This window comes from Stegostoma tigrinum, chromosome 10 (genome assembly GCF_030684315.1).
Source record: "Stegostoma tigrinum isolate sSteTig4 chromosome 10, sSteTig4.hap1, whole genome shotgun sequence".
In the NCBI taxonomy this organism is placed as follows: domain Eukaryota; kingdom Metazoa; phylum Chordata; class Chondrichthyes; order Orectolobiformes; family Stegostomatidae; genus Stegostoma; species Stegostoma tigrinum.
Genome location: NC_081363.1, coordinates 72,187,377 through 72,208,062, shown reverse-complemented (window position 1 = coordinate 72,208,062; position 20,686 = coordinate 72,187,377). Strand labels below are relative to the sequence as shown.

At 40.2% G+C, this 20,686-nt stretch overlaps 1 protein-coding gene across 2 annotated transcripts in view; it reads right to left on the bottom strand.

Moving 5' to 3' along the window:
• LOC125455686 (cysteine-rich motor neuron 1 protein-like) overlaps positions 1–20,686 on the bottom strand; it is a 227,005-nt gene that overhangs the window by 15,330 nt on the left and 190,989 nt on the right. For both annotated transcript variants that reach the window (XM_059649258.1, XM_048538001.2), the window contains exons 7-11: positions 20,126–20,254; positions 16,417–16,570; positions 12,259–12,380; positions 3,473–3,691; positions 1,818–2,033 (exon numbers count right to left, since the gene is read on the bottom strand). In XM_059649258.1, the coding sequence (XP_059505241.1) occupies positions 1,818–2,033; positions 3,473–3,691; positions 12,259–12,380; positions 16,417–16,570; positions 20,126–20,254 (840 nt within the window). The remainder of the gene's footprint in view (positions 1–1,817; positions 2,034–3,472; positions 3,692–12,258; positions 12,381–16,416; positions 16,571–20,125; positions 20,255–20,686) is intronic.

Sequence of the window (20,686 nt, the reverse complement as noted above, 5' to 3'; positions counted from 1 at the left end):
GCAGCCTATGCCCGCATGTAGCTCAGATGTCCTGAGAAGTAACCTGGTACATGTCGTTACATTGGAGGGCACTGTATAAATATAGAGTGTGTGCTGCTAATGTCCAAACTGCTGGCAAAACAGGTCATTGGCTCCCTTCACAGCAGTGACAATGATAAATTAGGCAAGTTTCTACATGGAATGAAGTTTAATTGGATAGATTTCTAAAAACTCTGGGTTTTCAAATGCACAGATCTTTAAAGTTCCATGAACAGGCACAGAAAATAATCAAAAAGTGAATAGAATGCTGGCCTTTATACCTAAAGGCCTAGAGTACAAAGATGTTGCTGAAATTATGCTGCGGCTAGACAAAACCCTAAATGACCTACTCCTGTTTCTACACTCCTAGCTCACTGAGCCAGAATTAGCATTAAAATAACTCAGGCCTTCAAAATACTTTTAAAATTAATTCCAAACAGACTGGGAAAAAAAAATTGAAAAGCTCAAGATAATTTTACGAACAATGTGAGTTCTCAAAATGCTTCACAGAAGTAGTGATACAGTGTGACTTCAAATAGCTGCCATGCATTTCCTAAGAGGCGCACCAGTTTCCATGGAAGCAGTACTGCTCAGTTACAAACTCTTTCAGAATCATTCAATCCCTGCAGTGTGGAAGGAGGCCATTCAGCCCATGGAGTCTGCACCAGCCCTCCAAATAGCATCCCAATCAGATCCACTCAGCTACCCCTGTAACCCCACATTTCCCATGGCCATTCCATCTAATGTACGGGCATTGTGGACAATCCAGCAGAGGCAATCCACCCAACCTGCATTACAGGAGCAAACTAATGCACCTGGAGGAGACCCGAGCAGGCTTGGAGAGCGCGTGCAAAATCCACACTGATGGTCACCAGGCCCCTGGGTGCTGTGAGGCAGCAATGCTAACCAATGAGACACTGTGCTGCCCAGAAACAGTCGCATCCCTGCACTGCAATCACGTTTGTTTCATGCATTTTAAAATGGACTTGTGGTAAAATGGCCACAGGTAGTATTCTAAATATATCATTCTTTGCCTTTTGCTTCCGTGGGTTATGGTGTTTTACAAATGAAAGCACAGTGAAATTCTGTACATTTACATAGAGTGACAGAAGCACTTTGTCTCCCTGTACTCCATCTACACTTCTGGATTACACACTTAAGCAGCACCGGACTGCACTGGCTGAAGACGCACACCACCACCAGAAAGTCATATAAGACAGAAGAGGCCCTTCAGCCCATCAAGTCTGTGCTGACCGAACTACACTAATCCCACTTTCCATCACTCAGCCCATAGCCTTGAAGGTTATGACATTAAAAGTGCACATCCACCTGCTTTTTAAAACATTGTGAGGTTTCCCACTTCCACTGGCCTGCCAGAGCAACTAGGGATGGGCAATAAATGCTGGCCCAAACAGTGATAAATGAATAAAAAAATTAAATTAAAAATTAAAATTGTGAACAGTGAGGAGATTTAGATGCATGAATAAAAGTAGTACACATAATAAATTAGTCCATGTGCACAGGGATTCATGTGGAATGGGACCCTTGATGGTTTCAGTTGTAATTATTTTCAACATTCCCTCTAAGTTACATGACAGTGTGACTGCTCCAAGAGTCAGTGCATGCCAGAGTGCTGACTCTATTCCTAGCATTGAATTCTGGCTTTAAGAGCTCATTGCCTTGCACAGAAGCAGCAGCAGAAAGCAAGAGCATGGGTTTTTTGATTATTTCCTATAAAATCGCCAATGGCTGAAGCAATATTTACATTCTAAGCACCACTTCTCTTTGTGGTCACGTACCTGGACAACTCAGACAGCAAGCCCCCAATTCCTTGATTGGCGCTTGGCAGAGGAGAGGTGGGCACACCTCAGTGTCACAGAGCACACGCCCACTGTGGCACGTACATTGTGTGCAAGGGTCCAGGTTCCAGGTTTCGCCCTCCAAATAGTATTCGCCTCCTGGGGCTTGACATACACTGAGGTCAAAGGCATCAGGCTGCCCACTGCCCGCCTCATCTGTGAAAAGAAATGAAGAGTTAGGTTTGTGGAGAACCTGCATTATGCCTGTGTTCCACCTTTAACAATGTCAGTCGTGGCTCGATGATTGCACTCTTGCAGGAGCTTAAGTCCCACGCCAGACAGCTGAGCACAAATTTGAGGCTGATGCTTCAGTAACTGTAGTCCGAAGCTGTCAGAGCCACTGTCTTACAGGCAAGATGTTACACTGAGGTTTGCTTTATCCCTTCAGGTAACATTGAAATAAAAAACCCACTGCCCCAATGAAAGCAAAAGAAAATCAATGGTGTTTCCTCCAGTGGCCTGCCCTATATTTATCTCACAGTTGGCAACATTATCTGGCAATGATAACACTTCTGTAGGTGGATACTTACTTTTTGCCACATTATTCACCTTAGAGCTGTAACTATACATCAAAGGTTGAACAGCACTTTGTGATCACAGGAGCTTATGAAAACTGCTATATAAAATAAATTTCTCTCTCTTGTGTTTCAAGACATGTCATTAAAAGGTAGTTAAACATCCGAATGAGTCGGAGAAGGGTCAGAAAATTTGAGTCAAGGCACAGTTAAGGACGTAGATTTTGAAGAATCCCTTCAAGACATGAAGAGACGCAAACGAGGCAAAGTGCTACGATAAAGCAGCACAGATACAGGGGCTACTGAGATCATTGTGGTGAGTGGGAAACCAGATATTACAGAGTAGGAAAGCAGATTTGCAAACAGAGTGAAAGCTGGGCCATGAGGCTGCAGGAGATTCCAAAGGGAAGATATCAAGGCCACAGGACATTTTTAGTGATTATTTTGAGATCAATTTTTTTTGAAAATTAGACATAATCATGTGCAAGAATGTCAATTCAATTAATGTGCATGACTAAGTGAATATCAAGATTCTGGTAGTGGAGTTCCTTGTGTTAGCTAGCTCATACAGAAACAGTGTCACTGTGCATTTGGAAGATGCTCCTACATTTAAGAACAATATGCAAGGAACCTGAAAATGATGAATATGTGTAGCTATGGATGCAAGTTTGGGGCATTCTGCATATGACTACAGCAATAGGTGCAGAAGTTATTTTGGATGTGCAGAGCACACTGCAACGGATCAGAATTTTAATCTCACAGCAGTGGCATACAGAAGAGCAATCACTTTCATAAAAAGCACAATAGACATAGATTGAGGATAATCTGTTACAAACAGGATGACAGGTGTCTCGAGCTACCTGAAGTGTTAGAGGTAGCGCGTGCTTCACTAGTTCAAGCTTGTCAAGGTAGTTCTTTTGCACCATTCAGAATGCAGTCCCTTAAAATGTAATAATTATTTCTGTTTTAAAAAAGTGTGCACTTAATGTTAAATCTTCAAAAGGCCATACCACTCACGGGAGCACTCATTACAGCAATTAATGACTGTTAATTCATCAATCTGATGAAGGAGTAACTCACCTTGACAGGTGGGGCAGCAATGTCCAGGTCTGACCAATGGGTTGAGGCAGTTTGGAACAGGGCATGTAATGAGCACACACATCTCCTTTCCTCCATAACAGTAACAATCCCTGCAACCATCATGCCAGCCTTCTCCTTCCTCGTAGCGACGTCCGTTGGCAGTCAGACAGAAACTGGTTACAGGTGGAGGAGCAGTTGTGCCAAGGTGCACGTCAGGCTCTGTAAAAGTAACAGAGTGCAGTAATATAGCAAAATCTAATCACACACAAATATAAAATTCATCAAGGTTGACATGAGCTCAAGTTGTGTTTGCTGTTAATGTTCCTTTATTTAGATTCTAAACCATTCAGGTACACTTTTTTCTAAATCAACTTTTCCCATATTTGTAAAGGTCAATTATTAGTATGAGGGATTTGAATTCTTGAGTTCATCACAGGCACTATGTATACTCAAGTTAAGTAAAGCAATAACTGGATGCGGAATTTAACAACTTTACTCAGTCCGTGTGTATCGGCCCCCAACTTCAGAAATTTATTCTTTTGTTTAACATATTTCTATAACCATCACTAGATTTTTGTATTCACTAGAAACTGGATTCTTGTTGGTTTAACTTTTCAAATAAGATCTTTCTTATCAACTAAAAGATTCAGTCCAAAAGTTACGCACAAAAGTAGAACCCAGAAACTGCTCATGTACCCTCCTACTGTATTCTATTTTTGATTAAATGTAAGTTTTTGTTTTCTCTCTAGCCATTGCCACTGTGATGGCAATGTATTACAGATCACTCAGGGAGTTTGAGTTAGCCCTGGTAATATACACGCTTACATACAGATCGTAGTTCAGAGCTACAGACAATGATAGTAAAGGCTCCAATTTTCTTTTTATCACAAGGCTTGCCAGGAATTTCTCCTGCTGTAACTACCTGCCACAGATGTGCATTGGGAGGAGTTTCAGGATTGATACTCAACCCGTTAGGTCGTATCGTGAAAGTGTTTTATTTTTGGCCTTTAGGTCTTGAACTGGGGAGTTTCTGGTTCGGAGTACTGTTACCCACTGTACCACCAGTTCTGCTGTGTTGCCGTTGTACTCATACGCTATCTTAAACTGTGCTGGCACATCCATTTACAACTACAATTTTCTGCCATTATGATTTGCTGGTTTCCGTGGCTAACATTTCATTGTGCTAAAGGAAGGATGTCCACATTTTGCAACAGAAAACGAGGAGCAAAAGGGGGTTCATGACCCTTAGTCACCCCTGTACAATATAAAGGTCTGGGAACAGGAATGCTTGTCTCTTTGATAGCAGGTGCTGAGGGATTGCGATGGGTATAAGAAACTAAATAAGGAAAACCTTACAAAAAATGGCTCATAATAACTTGTAATAAGGCGATGAGATCACTATAAAGTTATCAACAAAAGACAATGTGACTTTCTGTTATAAAGAAGAATCATTACGTGGTATCGAGTTTTGAGAAGATTTGTAGCTCAGGTTGAGGTTCTGGATGTGAGTTTGCTCGCTGAGCTGGAAGGTTAGTTTTCAGACGTTTTGTCACCATTCTAGGTAACATCATCAGTGAGCCTCCGACGAAGCGCTGGTGTTATGTCCCGCTTTCTATTTATCTGGTTAGGTTTCCTTGGGTTGGTGATGTCATTTCCTGTTCTTTTTTTCAGGGGATGGTAGATTGGCTCCAAATCCAAAAGGACGCTTGACAGTCATCTTAAACCGAACAGACTACATTGAGAAAGCGAACGCACTGCTTGCAGATACTGACACTTACCAACAGATGGCGATAGACCCGACCCCACAACTAGAGAATCGAATCACAGCCTTACTCAAAAAACTTCAAAACTCTGGAGAATTAAACAAGAGGGACTTCCAAAAAATGAAACCAGATGGATCCAACACACCACGCTTCGACGGACTACCAAAAATTCACAAACCAGGAGCCCCCCTCAGGCCCATAGTGTCGCTACCTGGAACACCAACCCACAGATTAGCCAAGGAACTACACCAAAGACTAAAACACCCAGTAGAAGACTCACGCCACTCCATTTGCTCCACCCAAGAATTCCTGAACACCAAAGACACCAAGATAGAAGAGGATGAAATAACGGTCTCCTTTGACGTAACAGCCCTGTTCACATCCATCAACATCAACCTGGCCAAAGAAACACTGACTACACTATTAGAAGAACAGAAGACACATACACCAGACACCACCAACCTCATCAGCAAGGACAACATCATCAAGCTAGTGGACCTATGCCTCACCATCCACTTCACTTTCAATAACAAAACCTACAGACAAACCAACGGTACACCCATGGGATCTCCAATATCAGGGTCCTTAGCAGAGGCAGTAATGCAGAGACTTGAACAAACAGCTCTGCCAATCATCCAACCCAAACTTTGGGTCTGCTATGTGGATGACACCTTTGTCATCACTAAACAAAACAAATTAGAGGAAACCCTCAAGACCATCAATAATACCCTTTACTGGCATAACATTCACAAAAGAGGAGGAAAACAACAACAAACTGCCATTCCTAGATGTCACAGTAGAGCGAACAGCCAATGGGGAACTTCAAACCAGCGTCTACAGGAAAACAACACATACGGACCAAATACTGAACTACAGGAGCAACCATCCCAACACCCACAAACGAAGCTGCATTAGAACATTATTCCAACGAGCCACCACACACTGCAGCACAGAGGAACTACGCAGAGCAGAGGAAAATCACCTATACAGCGTATTCAAAAAGAATGGGTACCCTATGAACACAGTCCGCCGATTTCTCAGCAATAAACCCAAACAAACAGACAAAACATGCCCAGAAACCATAACCACTCTCCCCTACATCAAAGACATTTCCGAAATGACTGCCAGACTACTCGGACCCCTTGGCATCAGGGTGGCCCACAGACCCACCAACACACTAAAACAGCAGCTAATGAACTTAAAAGACCCTGTACAGACAACAAATAAAACGAACGTCATCTACAAAATACCTTGCAAGAACTGTGACAAACACTACATTGGACAAACAGGCAGAAAGCCACCAGGATACATGAACATCAACTAGCCACAAAACGACATGACCCACTATCACTAGTATCCTTACATACAGATGAGGAAGGACAGCACTTTGATTGGGACAACACATCCATCTTAGGACAAGCCAAACAGAGACACGCACGAGAATTCCTAGAAGCATGGCATTCCAACCGGAACTCCATCAACAAACACATTGATTTGGAGCCAATCTACCATCCCCTGAAAAAAAGAACAGGAAATGACATCACCAACCCAAGGAAGCCTAACCAGATAAATAGAAAGCGGGACATAACACCAGCGCTTCGTCGGAGGCTCACTGATGATGTTACCTAGAATGGTGACGAACCGTCTGAAAACTAACCTTCCAGCTCAGCGAGCAAACTCACATCCATTATGTGGTATTTTGAAACTTCTTACAACAGATAAATAGATAACTAGAGTTAGTGGGAAACAGGTAACAGTGTTTCGCTGTTTTTGTATTGATTATTGAGCAAATTGTTGAGTGACATTTTTGTAATTGAATATTTCAATTCGGTGAATGGCTCCTATTGCTCCCACCTTAATATAAACATGCAGACACACATGCACAAATATATTATATATCAGATCCAAATATAAACATATATAACAATCAGGACTACATAAATACACACACAAAATACTATCTTATTCCAAAACATAAAGGACCGTACGTTCATCCTAATAGTTTGAAAGACAGAACAAAGACAAACACACAAATACAGACGGACAAAAAGTCAGCTTGATCAACATTTATTTCAGTTACGATTTTTTCCTTGATGTTTTATTATACATCGTTGCACATTTGCATAACTCGACAGCATTCTGTAGATAGCAGCGAAAATTCTTGACTGATTACAGATATCTTCCATGCTAATGGCGAAGGTTATTTGAATTGTGTAATTACACAGGGGTGACTTTAAATGTACATGCTATCACAGCCATCATCTTTTGCACAAGAAGTGGTTTACTAAATTAAAGATTGAATATGGTATATATTTTTGCTAATTAAAGTTTACTTTACTTAAAAAAGAATGAAGTGTACCGCAGTGTTTAGAATAGTTCATAGAAATTAAGCAACTTCAAATTCAGATGAGGTCGCAAGAAATCTATACAAATTTATGTTTGTCTATCTATTTTGCAACATGAACGATTTCAAACACTATGACAAGGTAAGCCATCGGATGGCTGTGATACAGTTGATGTGCAATATACATAAAATAGTGAAGCTGTGGATGATTAATCTTACATTGAAGCCAATGGCATTCACTCAACACAGAAACAAATCACAACACAGCACAGCAATAGCAAGAATTCTGAAAGAAAGACATAAGGGCTATGAAGGTGTGAGAAACAGAAAAAGGGAAACTAGAAAATGGAGAATGGATATCAGATATAGAAATTTCAAGAGAGAAGTCTGAAAATAATGGTAAAATGTGGGAATGTTTCTTGCAGTATCTCCCAAATGAGATTTCCTTCACTCGAACATGTTATCAAAGAGTAGTGGCAGGCAATAGTGTAGAGAAATGGCTCTCACAGAATCAGAAATGGAATAAATGCTTTGATTACATTACACCAAGATGGCCATGAAAGAATGCCCAAGCCCCAAGAGTTGTGAGCAAATTTTGTTGTGGATCAGAGTTTGTCTACAATGGCTACTTGCTTTAATATTTTACTATTTAGTGTGGCGTGGATGATACCATCAATTGATAAAACACTTCAAGTTCTGCACCACAGAACGTGTAATTACCATCATTTCTTATTCTTACAGACCAGATTGTACTCTCACACCAGCGAGAAGTATCAAAGCCAGAAAAAGATTGGCAGTAAGCCTGTTTTAATGGTCGTGGGGTGCCTGTTAAAAGTCTGGCAGTCTGCCTGGCAGCATGTGCCCTGTAGCACCAATGTGATGCCAGAGCTTTGGCACGTGCCTGCAGTCTGACTGACAAGCTGCCTCGAATAAAGTGGCATGATGCCCGCTTAAGGTCACAATGACCGGACATAGAATGTTAACATCTAGGTCTATCAGTTACGTCGCCAAGCGGATTTGCCTATGAATGTGGGAAACAAGCACAGATATGTTAGATCCTAATAGAACTGACTCAGTTGAGCTCGGAGCATGAGATGAAAAATATTTGATTCTTGAGATGAATATTCTATGTTTTTAGGAATATTTGAAAGGTGCACCAAGGGAAAACTGATGTGTAGTTCCATTAATGTACACTGCATATTGTGCTCAAACATGCAACATATATTGAATATTATGGAAAGACATTGAATTGAACTACCATTTTAGTTCACTCCTGCAGGAAAATCTTCAGGGTCAGGAATGGAATTACATCTTCTCTCTCTTGGTTAATAAGAGTGTGTATAATCAGCAGGATTTTAACTCAACCAAACCTTACAGAAGAATCTTCAGAGAATTTTGATCAACTATCAAAACACCCAGCAAGTGAATTGAAAACACTTGGACAGAATTCACTGAAGCTGGTGAACAAATAGCACCCATCTTTTAAAAATAAATTGGGTAAGAGCAAGTCTGTGACATCCCACACTGGAGGTTACAGTGTTGTAGGGGATCCAGGGCACTTAGAACCTGCCTGAACAGAAGTGTATCTTTGACCAACCAGATTCAAGTTTTGTTTCTGAACAGCACAGCGATGGAATCATAAAGCGCAAACTGCACAATGAACCTAATGTCAAATTTGGGACAGAAATCAAAACAGGCAGGAGAAGAATGATCTGATTGAGGGTATTCACGGGGACTTCAATCTTCAATAGCAGACAGTTGGTTTGATATTAATGGAGCCTGAAATAGACAGACCTTAAAATTGTGTAGCACATCTCCCTATCTATAGCATGAGATCTTAATGTTTACTCAGGCTATGTGGAAGGGGACCTGCTATTTTGTGCAGCTCATAAAGGAGTAAAATATTCAGACAGCAACTTCCAAATTTTCACATTTAGGTATAAGTAAGTGTGCACCCTTCACTTTACTGTTATTTTTACAGTGAAATCTGGCACTTTGATTTTAGAAATAAGCCTGGATCTCCACTTAACTGGTCATTTTGAATCCATTTGGAATAGATAATTTTCCAATACACTGCAATGTCTTCAATAAGGGAAAATGCTAATGGTTTTGTTTATTACAAGTAATTTGGGTCATTTATCAATATCAAAAGGGCAAATATAACACAAGTTGGTTATTTTCCTTAAGGACTTCAGATCGGTATGACAGGTCGGCACAACATCGAGGGCCGAAGGGCCTGTACTGTGCCGTAATGTTCTATGATTAACTTTCCCAAGATTTCTACTTTCAAAAAAAACAACAGGATTTCAAAATGCATGGACTCTCAGGGGATCACTGAAGAAGCAGTGTTAAACCTGAAACTCCTCTGGGAAAAAGAATGACAGATGAAATCACTGGCTTGAGCTGAGTTAACATCCCACCATAACCCTCTCCTCCCTTATCTGAGTCAAAATGAAGGAATCCATATCTGTCCCCCACACCCAAGAGATGCTCTGTAAAGAACACACAGCTGAGTACAACTACTGAAGTATTTATGAATGATGCATTTGGCCCAAATAATCAACTTAACTTCGGTCTCTGTTAAAATGTATGATGTAGGCTATTCTGGGATTGTTGTACGAAAACAGTGTGACCCTCTCCTTCACTCTGCTATGCACAGCAGTAGGGGTCGATGGCAACTAGATATTTTAAAACATAATACAATAAGAAATGTGTAAAGGAAATGGAAACACAAGGAGGACATTTAATAAGTTAATCACCTGGTTAGGAGACCCTTGTTATTTTACTCCATCTCATCTTCCTACTGTGTGTAACTAAAAGTGAAAATTCCTGGTTGTCTTTGCCTAATTGAGAGCCAGGAAAGGATGCTGACCAGCACTAACTCAAAATCAGGCCATGCACACATGTTTCAGTAGCCGCACTGAACTGTGTGGTTCTTTACAGAGTAGACGTTGGGTTGTGGATTTCCAAATTTTGACTCAGCTAAATGGAACTGTAATTCAGCTGAAATGAGTGACACTCCTTCCAGACGAATTCCCAGTGTATCATTACACTGCTTCTTTGACAGTGCCCCGAGAGGGCAGTAGTGTTCTCATCCTTGTGGTAGTAAAGTCTAAGGCCTGGATTTTCACCATGATGGGAGTTGCTCTGACATGGTGGAATTGTGAACAAACCTGGAAATCACAAATCCTACCCTCCAACAGGGCACCTCCCATTTTTTGTGGGCATGAGATTGGGGTCAGGTTAGGAAATGCACACACATGGTTCACAGAAGTAGCTAACCACTTAAATCAGCAGGTGCCCCTCAAGTCAGCTTTTGGTTGTCCAGCAGTCTGACACACACAATGTATTGAGAGTAGACCCACTCAGATCCTGGTTGAACTCTGTGTATTTCTTTAGATAGTCAGGATATGCCCTTTAGAGAATTGAGGTAGACTTTTCGATTTGTTCCAAGGACATATTTGGAGGTGGTCAAGTGACATTGGGGGAGATCAGGTGACCTTTGAAGTGTTTAAAAGTAGACATGTACAAGATGCTTGAACTCCCTCCCTTTAAATGTTCAGAAGTTTTTTTTACTGTTGAAAATTATCATTGTTTATAATGTCACTTTGTCTGTTGAGATATTCTTGAGGGGTTCTACTCCTGGATTACTACTCTACAACCATCCAGTGAAGGTGCCTGCCATTTCACAGGTTGATCAACGGCTGTAGAAGATTATAAATGTGATGGGAAATTAATTTCAATACTTGTTATAAGAGGTTGAGCACTTGGATTCAGCGCTTGTTCTTTTAAAGAAGTATGTAGTTGAAGGAATGTATACATAATTTTTTTTTCAAATAACTTTTTTGAAAGGTATCATCAAATCTGCAATACATGCTCAGAACTTAGTTTTATCACATCTCTGTACGGATCCTGAGGTATGTCATGGTGGATATAATATGAGTTGAAACAGTAAGAAAATGGCCAAATGCTGATGAGTGTAGTGGTATGTCGAGGCGCTAAATTGGCACAGCAGATATAGATATATATAAGGACTTGGGTTGACATGGAGGATACTAAAGGATCGTGGGGTGGGTAAAGTGCATAGAGTGGGATCAGAATTGTGTGGGAGGGTGTCAGGGAAACCTCATTCCCAGTCTACCTCCCCACCGAGCATACTCATCTCCTGGTTCATCCAGTACATAGCCCCTACAAACCAGCAGAAAATTCAACACCTGCTGTCAGTTTTGGAGAGACAGGGTTCTGAATTCTGTACAGCAGAACACAGCCAAAAAAATCTGTGCTCGAGTAAAAATTCTCTTTAAGTTTGTGCAGGGAAACAGAAAACATTTTTGATTCTTGTCATAAAGGCAACACATTTACACTTAGGAACTATGCACATAAGTTTATAATATCTCATGCATTTTTCTACAAGCTGGATGGGCAAAGCAAATACAATTCTCTACTAAAAAAATCCCTACTATGTAGGGCAGGAAATCACTCATGCTGTAAGAACCTTATTGTACACTTCTTTCTCTCAATTTTATTCAAGCCGTACTTATGATATCTATTATACAGACGTCAAACATTGTTCTTCTTCAATGTCACTTACCCCAGTGCAAATAGCAAAGCTAAAATATGATGTATAATTTTTTCGCAAATGTTGGCAAAATACCTGAAATGAGTTAATATTTTGGTACCTTTGCAGTGACACATGGAGCACCCTTTCTTATTTTGTTCATATCCGTCTGGACAATATTTGTCACAGGTAAACGGTGGACACTTCACGCAGCGACACATGTCACATCCGTGTTTGTTTTTCCTAAAAGTTATTGAAAAACTAAAATTAGCAAATGACCAGCTCTGCGGAAAAAAAGGCAGCTTCATCGTTATTTTCAAAATCTGAAAACATCATATGCTCAATAATTGCACACTCAAAATATAGCTGTTACATTGATTAACTAGTTTCTGTTCTGATCCAGCTATTGGTACTGCTGGACAGGTCAGATCCCAAAATGATTTACTAGATTATTTGTTTCTCTTAATCTGTGTTCATCTGGTGGCCATTCTCTGAAACAGTGACACAAGGCTGCAGAGTTTCTTTAACAGCAGAACATGATTAAAGATGAAAACAATAAATTAAACAAGGAGAGCAATTTAGACATAGACCACTGTTTAAAAATCTATATATGTCCAGGATAATTATTTCACCCTATTCCCCAATGTCATTTTACAACAATTCAAATCAGAGAAATTATGTCCCCATATAAAATCTTTAAAGTGTTTTTAATTGATTCTCTCCAGTGCCTGTTAAGGGTGGGATGCTTCTATGTGAAAATCTCAAAACCAATAGCTTAGACTCCCTCAGCTTCTGATTATGCAGATTTCTAAACAAACGCTCTTCACCTAGAAGTCAAACAAACTAAAATTTTCAATGGAGATTCCTTATTCGCTTAACTGCTCTAGAACACCTCCTTTCTCGCAGAGACACTGTACTCATTTCTGGTCTCAATCAGGTTTCTCCCCTACAGCCTGTAAACCTTTCAATCACTGGGGGTTTTCTAACCTAAAATCAATCCTGGATTATCAAAAACAACCTAGTGATCTTCAATGTTTACTCCAACTGTTTTAACCATCATAAGGTATACATTTTTTATTAACAAACCAGGAATTTCCTGCTCCTTGATTCTCAGTGGACGAGGTCACTGTTAAAGAAGGACGGTCTGATCTAAATTTTAAAGAAATCTTAAGGAACCAATATATATGTGCCACTGTTTTAAAATCTAAACTTTCAAAATGATACTTTCATCACATCATCACATTTACAAATCAATAAAATCCTACAAAAGGTCCTTCCTGACCCAAAGACCGCAATCACTGAAGACAGATGACAACATCCCCTTCATGACAACCCTCAGTACTGGAGCCCCCAAGGATGTGTCCTCAGCCCCCTACTGTATTCCCCGTACACCCAAGACTGTCTAGCCAAATTCCAAACTAATGCTGTCTACAAGTTTGAGGACGACGCCATTGTGGTAGGATGGGTATCAAATGATGATGAGTCAGACCACAAAAAGGAGACAGAGGGCTTGGCGTTACAATGCAACGGTAACAAACTCTCTCTCAATGTTGGCAAAACAAATTAACTGATCACTGACTTCAGGAAGAAAAGAGGAGGATACATCTCCATCTATATCAACAGAGCGCAGGTGGAGAGGGTCAAGAGAGTTGAGTTGCTATGCATGACGATAACTAACAACCTGTCTTCGACTTGCCACATAGATGTGATGGTGAAGAAGGCACAATAATGATCTTCTTCCTCAGGTGGCCAAAGAAAATCAGCATGCCCACAAGGACCCTCACCAACTTCTATAGATGCACCATAGAAAACACACTATATTATGTGACTACAATAAATCAAACTAAATCAATGAAATGACATGTGACATTTTGGAAAACACAGCATTTAAGCAATGGCATCCAATTAAGTGGCCTTGAAGGTCTATGGGTTAACGGCTTCCCTGAAGGAGTGCATCTGTAACTATTTTGCACTCCTTGAGTAACAAGCATCTTCCCAGCCTAGATTATGGGACATAAAATCTGGCTGAAGCATGTTACACACCTTGGGGTCCAGTGGCATCAGGTAAGCTGATACCTGCAGAGCAGCCTTTGTGGCAGCTCAGTGCAATCATCGAATATCAATATACTTGTTCAATTAAGTCAAGGAACAGAATTGGTGCTGTACTTCTTCAAGCATTATCACAGTCCTTTGACAAGATGTCTTCGTACTCAAGTTCCCATTGAGATACGTCGTCATACAGCAACTCAGAAGTTCCCATACATGTGGTGCACAAGCCAGCACCTTTAGTTCACCCGTGTTTACTGCCCACTAAACATTGAAAGGGCTTGTGCACTTTGCCAAACCATCTGATCATTGTAAATAAAAGGGTAAGTTGCTCACATGGCAGCAACTGCAGGGTTAATAAAACTAATGTAAATCAATCTTGAGGAAAAGTTTGTTTTTGTGGATCTGCAAAAGCCAGCCCTCTAATTACTTGGATACTGGTGAGTGAATTACTGAGAGTTTGGCAGTACAGAATATGTTATTTTGAAAAAACAAGACATGTTGTTGAAGCATTCTGTGTTGCATCCATTAGGATAAATGCAAGAATACCAAATTTCAACTAATCACAATAAGTGGAGTATGAATTACTGTGATCATTTAAAATTTGGCATTCTTGCGTTTGTCCTGATGATTGCAAGATGGGGAGCTTTGGCAGCATGCTTTCCTTTTTAGCAGTGCTGTCAGTTTGAGATGAGTACCTGGACAGAGAACTACAGAATTAACATGGACTTACCTAAAGCAGTCTAACAATAATAAGCAACTGAAATTGAAACAATCGAAAACATTTTTTAAAAAGAGGATTTACGTCACATTCTTTGATCGTTAACATCCTAAGATTTTCCAAATTTCACATTAACCACTTGACAATCTCTACATGGCAGCTTCTTCTCCTCACCTCCAGTGTTCTTTTGAAAGTATTTATTTGTTGCACTCATCCAGAAAAGGGTGAGTGGGGTAGCGTGTCATATTTGTTAAAGATTGTGTAGTCAGCAGGGGAATCAGACTATAAACAGTACAATGTGGCTTCCCATTCTTTCAAGCCTCTCATATTTAAGGCAAAGATCTTTGCCACCCTAGCAGTAACTCACTGGGAAATAAATTACTTCTTTCAGCATGGCCTCTAATGCCATTTAATGCAAATAATTTTGTACTTTAATCCCATCCTCATTGCCAAAATCCATTGCATATTGGGAGGAATATATAAAGAGAGACTGAGATGTTGGAAGTTTCAACATTGTGATTAAAATTGGGGCGTGCTTGGGAATGATGATTTATTTTGTGTCAGGCTGGGGGTGATCTGACGAATTAATGTATGCGCAGAAATATTGAATGAGAAAAATGTTTTTAAAATGTCCCAATAATCCTGCATTAAGATTGCTCGCAGCAGTCCCCTGGAGATCAGACGTTATTTTTGCGAATAAAAGTCAAACACCGGAAATGCTGAAGACGTGAAGTAGAACAGGAAGTGCTGGAGAAATTCAGTGGAGAAATACAGTGTGGAAACAGGCCATTCAGCCCAACAAGTCTACATTAACTCTGTAAAGAGCATCACACCCAGACTCACAGCTGCACCCTATAACCCTGTATTTCCCACCTAACTTACACATCCCTGCACATGATGGGCAGCTTAACACGGCCAATCCACCTAACTTGCACAACTTTGGACTGTGGGAGGTAACTGGAGCACCCAGAGGAAACCCATGCAGACAACAGGAATGTACAAACTCCACTCAGTCACCCGAGGGTGGAATCAAACCTGGGTCTCTGGCGCTGTGAGGCAGTAGTGCCTAACATTTCAGGTCAAAGCTTCGAGTTCAATGACTCTGAAGAATAGTCTCCATTCCTCTCTCCACAGATGTTCCTAGTCATGCAGAATTTCTCCATCACTGTTGTTATTTTATTTTCTGTAGCCTCCCAAGGATTAGCTTGGAGGGTTGACAATGCTCTATGTGCTGGTGAATGATATTCATATGTGAATATTACAAGAACTACATGCAAATAGTTTGGATATCATGGTTAAATGACAAAACCCCAAATAAAATGTTAGTTGTGCAAAAATTGCAATAACTTCTACTACAGCTGTGTATAATCATGTGCTAGTTCTCACTTTCACAAAGCTGGGAACCCAGATAAAAGGATTTCCCTGCACATGTCTCCGAACCTAGCCACTGTCTCACAAATGAGAAGAGCTATGCAACTCATGAGCTGTGTAATGGTGATGTACCGCACTTACACGTAACCATAGAGACAACGTTTGTTACAGGAAAGCTTTCGGCACTTGTGTGGCTGTGGTCGACATTCACAGATGTTGCACTCATCCACATCCGTGAGGAAGCCATAGGGACAATCCAAAGAGCAATAGGTGGTCAAATCTGGGCAGGGTTCCTCTGGAACAGAAAGATATTACTTACCATCAGTCACTACCAAAAACAAAGCAGAGCAATTGAGTGGCAAAACAGTAAACCCTTTCATCAAGATGCCACCGTTTACTTATCGGTGTTAGACGTGCTTGTAACATTGTTCGTTTGAGCAAACCAGCTGTTCCTTGTCTTTTGTCGAAGTTAGTCTTTAACATGTGTAAAAGTGATATGGTTGAATTCCAGGCAACTAGCCTCTGGTCAAACGCTGCAACTACTGGCAATAGCCAGTCCCCTACAATCGCAAGAGTATAGTCACATCTCAATATTTTGTTTGGTCACTAGTTGGACTTCGAACAGAAAGTTTACCATTGCAACTGTAATTTGTTATCGACATGCAACTTGAAAGTTTGATGCTCCCTCTTTGACTTGGGGTCAAATGGACACTTGAAGGTGGTCAAATGACCAGGTCCAAATTCTGCCCCACAAGCTTGGTAGGTTGACTGTTAAAGGTCAAGGGGCACAATGGGCAGTGGTGATGGGAAGAGGGGCTTAGGAAGAAAATGCAAATGCAGAATAGTCACAGGCTGTAAACAATGACCAGGGCAGCTGTGCCGATAGTGGATAGGTTGCTGTATTCAAGTCATAGGGGAGCTGTATATACCTGTATTTCAAACTGTCTATTTTATTCCAAGATGCAATGGAGTTTGGGGTCCAGACGATAGCTTATTAGCACTTCTATCTGAATGTAAGGCTCATTGCTTTTGAAATAAATTTTGAGTTGGGGGTAAGAGTTTATTGCAAGCAAATATACTACTGTATTATTCGGCTTTACTTCAGATAAAAATAAAACTTTAAAAAAACTTGCAAGAGAATGAGAAAGAGAGAGCGAGAGAAATTAAACACAGAGGTGGCTAGTCTTGCACCCAATGTGACGACAATGCTGGTCACTATATGCAATGCAAATTGGAGCCTATGCTCAGATTGAAGAGATTGAGTTCATGAGGATTTTTTTAAAAATAGATTCTTGTAGCTCAGCTGGGGGAATATTCTCCAAGTTGTCCCTCACTGTGAGTTGGTTCAAGGATTACAAGTTTTACAGCTAGAAGAGGAGAAAGGAAATCGGGAAACTTTTAGATTGCTTCTTGGATAATTATGTCCTCATAAAGGGACAGAATAATGCACAACCGTCAAAGGTTATATTTGGTCATTTTAAAGTTAAATGGGACATCTTTTCTCTATCTTAGGGTCTAAGGGAGCTACCGAATAGCGTGTAGACAATGTTGTTTTTTATTCATTTCTTACAGTAGAAGTCTTAAAACTGTAAATCTCATTCTGTGTCAGCCAGTCAGGTACTAAAAACCTAAACATCATTCTGTTTTCAGTTTCTACTTGGAATGTATTAAGTTCCTTTTTCACATCAAAATGATATGTGATTTACTTTCCAAACTCCTTCAACACAAATAACTATAATTAATCAGGTTCAAAATATTTTGTTGGTGATGAACAGCCTGAATGATGATCCTAGTGTGAGGCATTGTGAACACTACACTGAAGCTGTGGTCACTGCATGACTAATAAACAGACCAAGCCCTGTTCCATCTTAGTGCTGTATCTCTTCCAGCTGTTGGAATGTAGGGATCTCGTGTGCTGAGCAGTTGCTAATATGAACTCAGAAATTAATAACAGTTGTTCTACCAAGAACATTGAAAATTACAGATATGACTGAGAGACAAGTCCCAAGATACGTACACCAAAAATTTGCAAACTGAATTACATTAAATGTGTGATGGTGGTGTAATAGCTTTTAAACAATGAGGAAACTTTAAGTATTAAACATTTTAAAAAATGCAAACTTTTGCAATGAAAAGTTGAACTATGTATTTCACAAATTGTGTAAAGTCAATCTTTGTTTTTCAGAGATTAAAGTATAAAAGTTTCAGAAGCATCCTGGAGATGTTAATGAATGAATCCATTGGAATGGTATATAGATACAAATGAAAATGAATACCATTAAATAAATGAATAAATGTTAGATATTTATACGGATGGATTTATAGAGCTTGTAATATTACAAAATTAATAAATGAATTCTTTAGCAATGCTAGGTCTTGTGTAAATTTCACTTGAGTCCAAATTAACATGCATACCAACCACTGAAAATTCCTGTAGAAATGGACCCAAGACTTTTGGGCTAGGAACAGATTTCACATACGTATGTGGTAAATTCATGTTACTGGCATGAGTTATCCCTTTCTCTCCTCCATTCTGAATTCTGGAAATATCCGTGATATTTTCCCAATCCATCGGCCACCACACTATCTCTGGGAAGGAAAGGCTAACACCAAACAAGGCGGAGTGTGAAAGTCTGAGAGAAGGCAAGCACATGGGGGTGTGAGGGGGCTGTCACGACGGGGCGGGTGCACGGGGGCATGAAGTGGTGAGGGGGCGAGGGTGAGAGCGAGCATATGGGGATGCGAAAGTGAGTGCATGCACATATATGTGAAAGTGAGTGAGTGAGTGAGTGACTGAGAGAGAAAGAAAGAGAGAGAGAGAGAGAGAGAGAGAGAGAGAGACAGACAGACAGACAGAAAAAGCGAGAGAGAATAAGAACGTAAGAATTCACGTGACAAAGAAACAGAGCAGACTACAGATTCCTGAACAGGGAATTTCTGTTTTAAGGTTTGAATAATTACGCAATATCAACAAAATTTGGAACACTTGGACTTCCTTCATAGTTTTGTCCAATCTGTTGAAGTTTGGTAGATGAAAAATCTGCCAAATTCCCAACTAAGTTACAGCAAGTAGACCTTGGGGAAGCCACTAAATTCCCTGATAATTGAGAGTTTTTAACCTGCATTAAAACATCATTAATTTCACTTGTCATCAATACAGAAACAAACATGAATCAGGATTTCCCATTTATTTTTGGGGAGTGTCAGTGCAAAGCGCTGTCTGCTATGAGGAACATCCCTGACTGCTGGCAATTTTTCTGGGATCAGGGAAATTTGCCATTTGAACTGGGCTGTTCAGTCTTTGTCTTGAGAGACAGACGTTAGCTACGGCAGACCTGATCTGGCAGGCAGTTCTGTTGCTGGAACCAGGGTGAAACAACTTTGCAAAGGTAGAAATGTTGGGAAATATATCACATGTCTTACCATCGTTTGTGACCAGTTATAAGCAGACCTTCTTAATTATGCTGATGTACCTTCTTAATTATGCTGATAATTTACACAAGACCTAGCATTGCTAAAGAATTCATTTATTAATTTTGTAATATTACAAGCTCTATAAATCCATCCGTATAAATATCTAACATTTATTCATTTATTTAATGGTATTCATTTTCATTTGTATCTATATACCATTCCAATGGATTCATTCAGGTCATTGCTGATAATACTGAAAGTGCAGGGATAGAGCAAACAGTGGACAAAGAAATTTTGAATGTATTTTTCTAGAGTTTTGCCAAGGAGCTTTTAATTCAAAAGCATGTTTAACACAAAGATAATGTTGATTGAGCGAGAGGCTCAGTACTTAGTGACTAAAACCTCCCTGGCATTCTGAAAGGATTGTACCACTTACTAGGTAGGCACTGGCACAGCAAACATCCCTTCTGATCTTGCACAAAGCCATATGGGCAGTCCTTCTCCGTCAAGGTGCAGTTTATCAGCCTCTCGCATAATGTTGGACTAACTGTCCCATAGCTCGGCTCTGTTGGAAAAGCAAACCACAGAGACTCAATTTCTGGATGAACATTCATATTGGCCAATATGGTTCCATAGGTTATAATGTACACTTCTTCCATATCATACATACTCCAAATTATCTGCCAGACATCACAACAAAATACCACCAATCAAGGTGCCACGGGGGCCTTCTCATTGAACCACTACGGGTTTGTAGTCATGGTGGTGATGGTACAGAATTCCACAGAGTCTGGATTTAGCACCAAGGGTGAAGGAATATATTTAAGTCATTATGGTGAGATATTTGGAGTTGATGGTTAACCTGTGATTTTTGCCGGTTCCCTCCTTCTTGGATCAAGAGGTCACAGAGACGGGACATGTGCCTCTGAATTTGCTTGGTGAGTTGCTGCAGTCTTTTGCCCTCAACAATTATCTTTTGAAAAAAGTCTCCCAATTG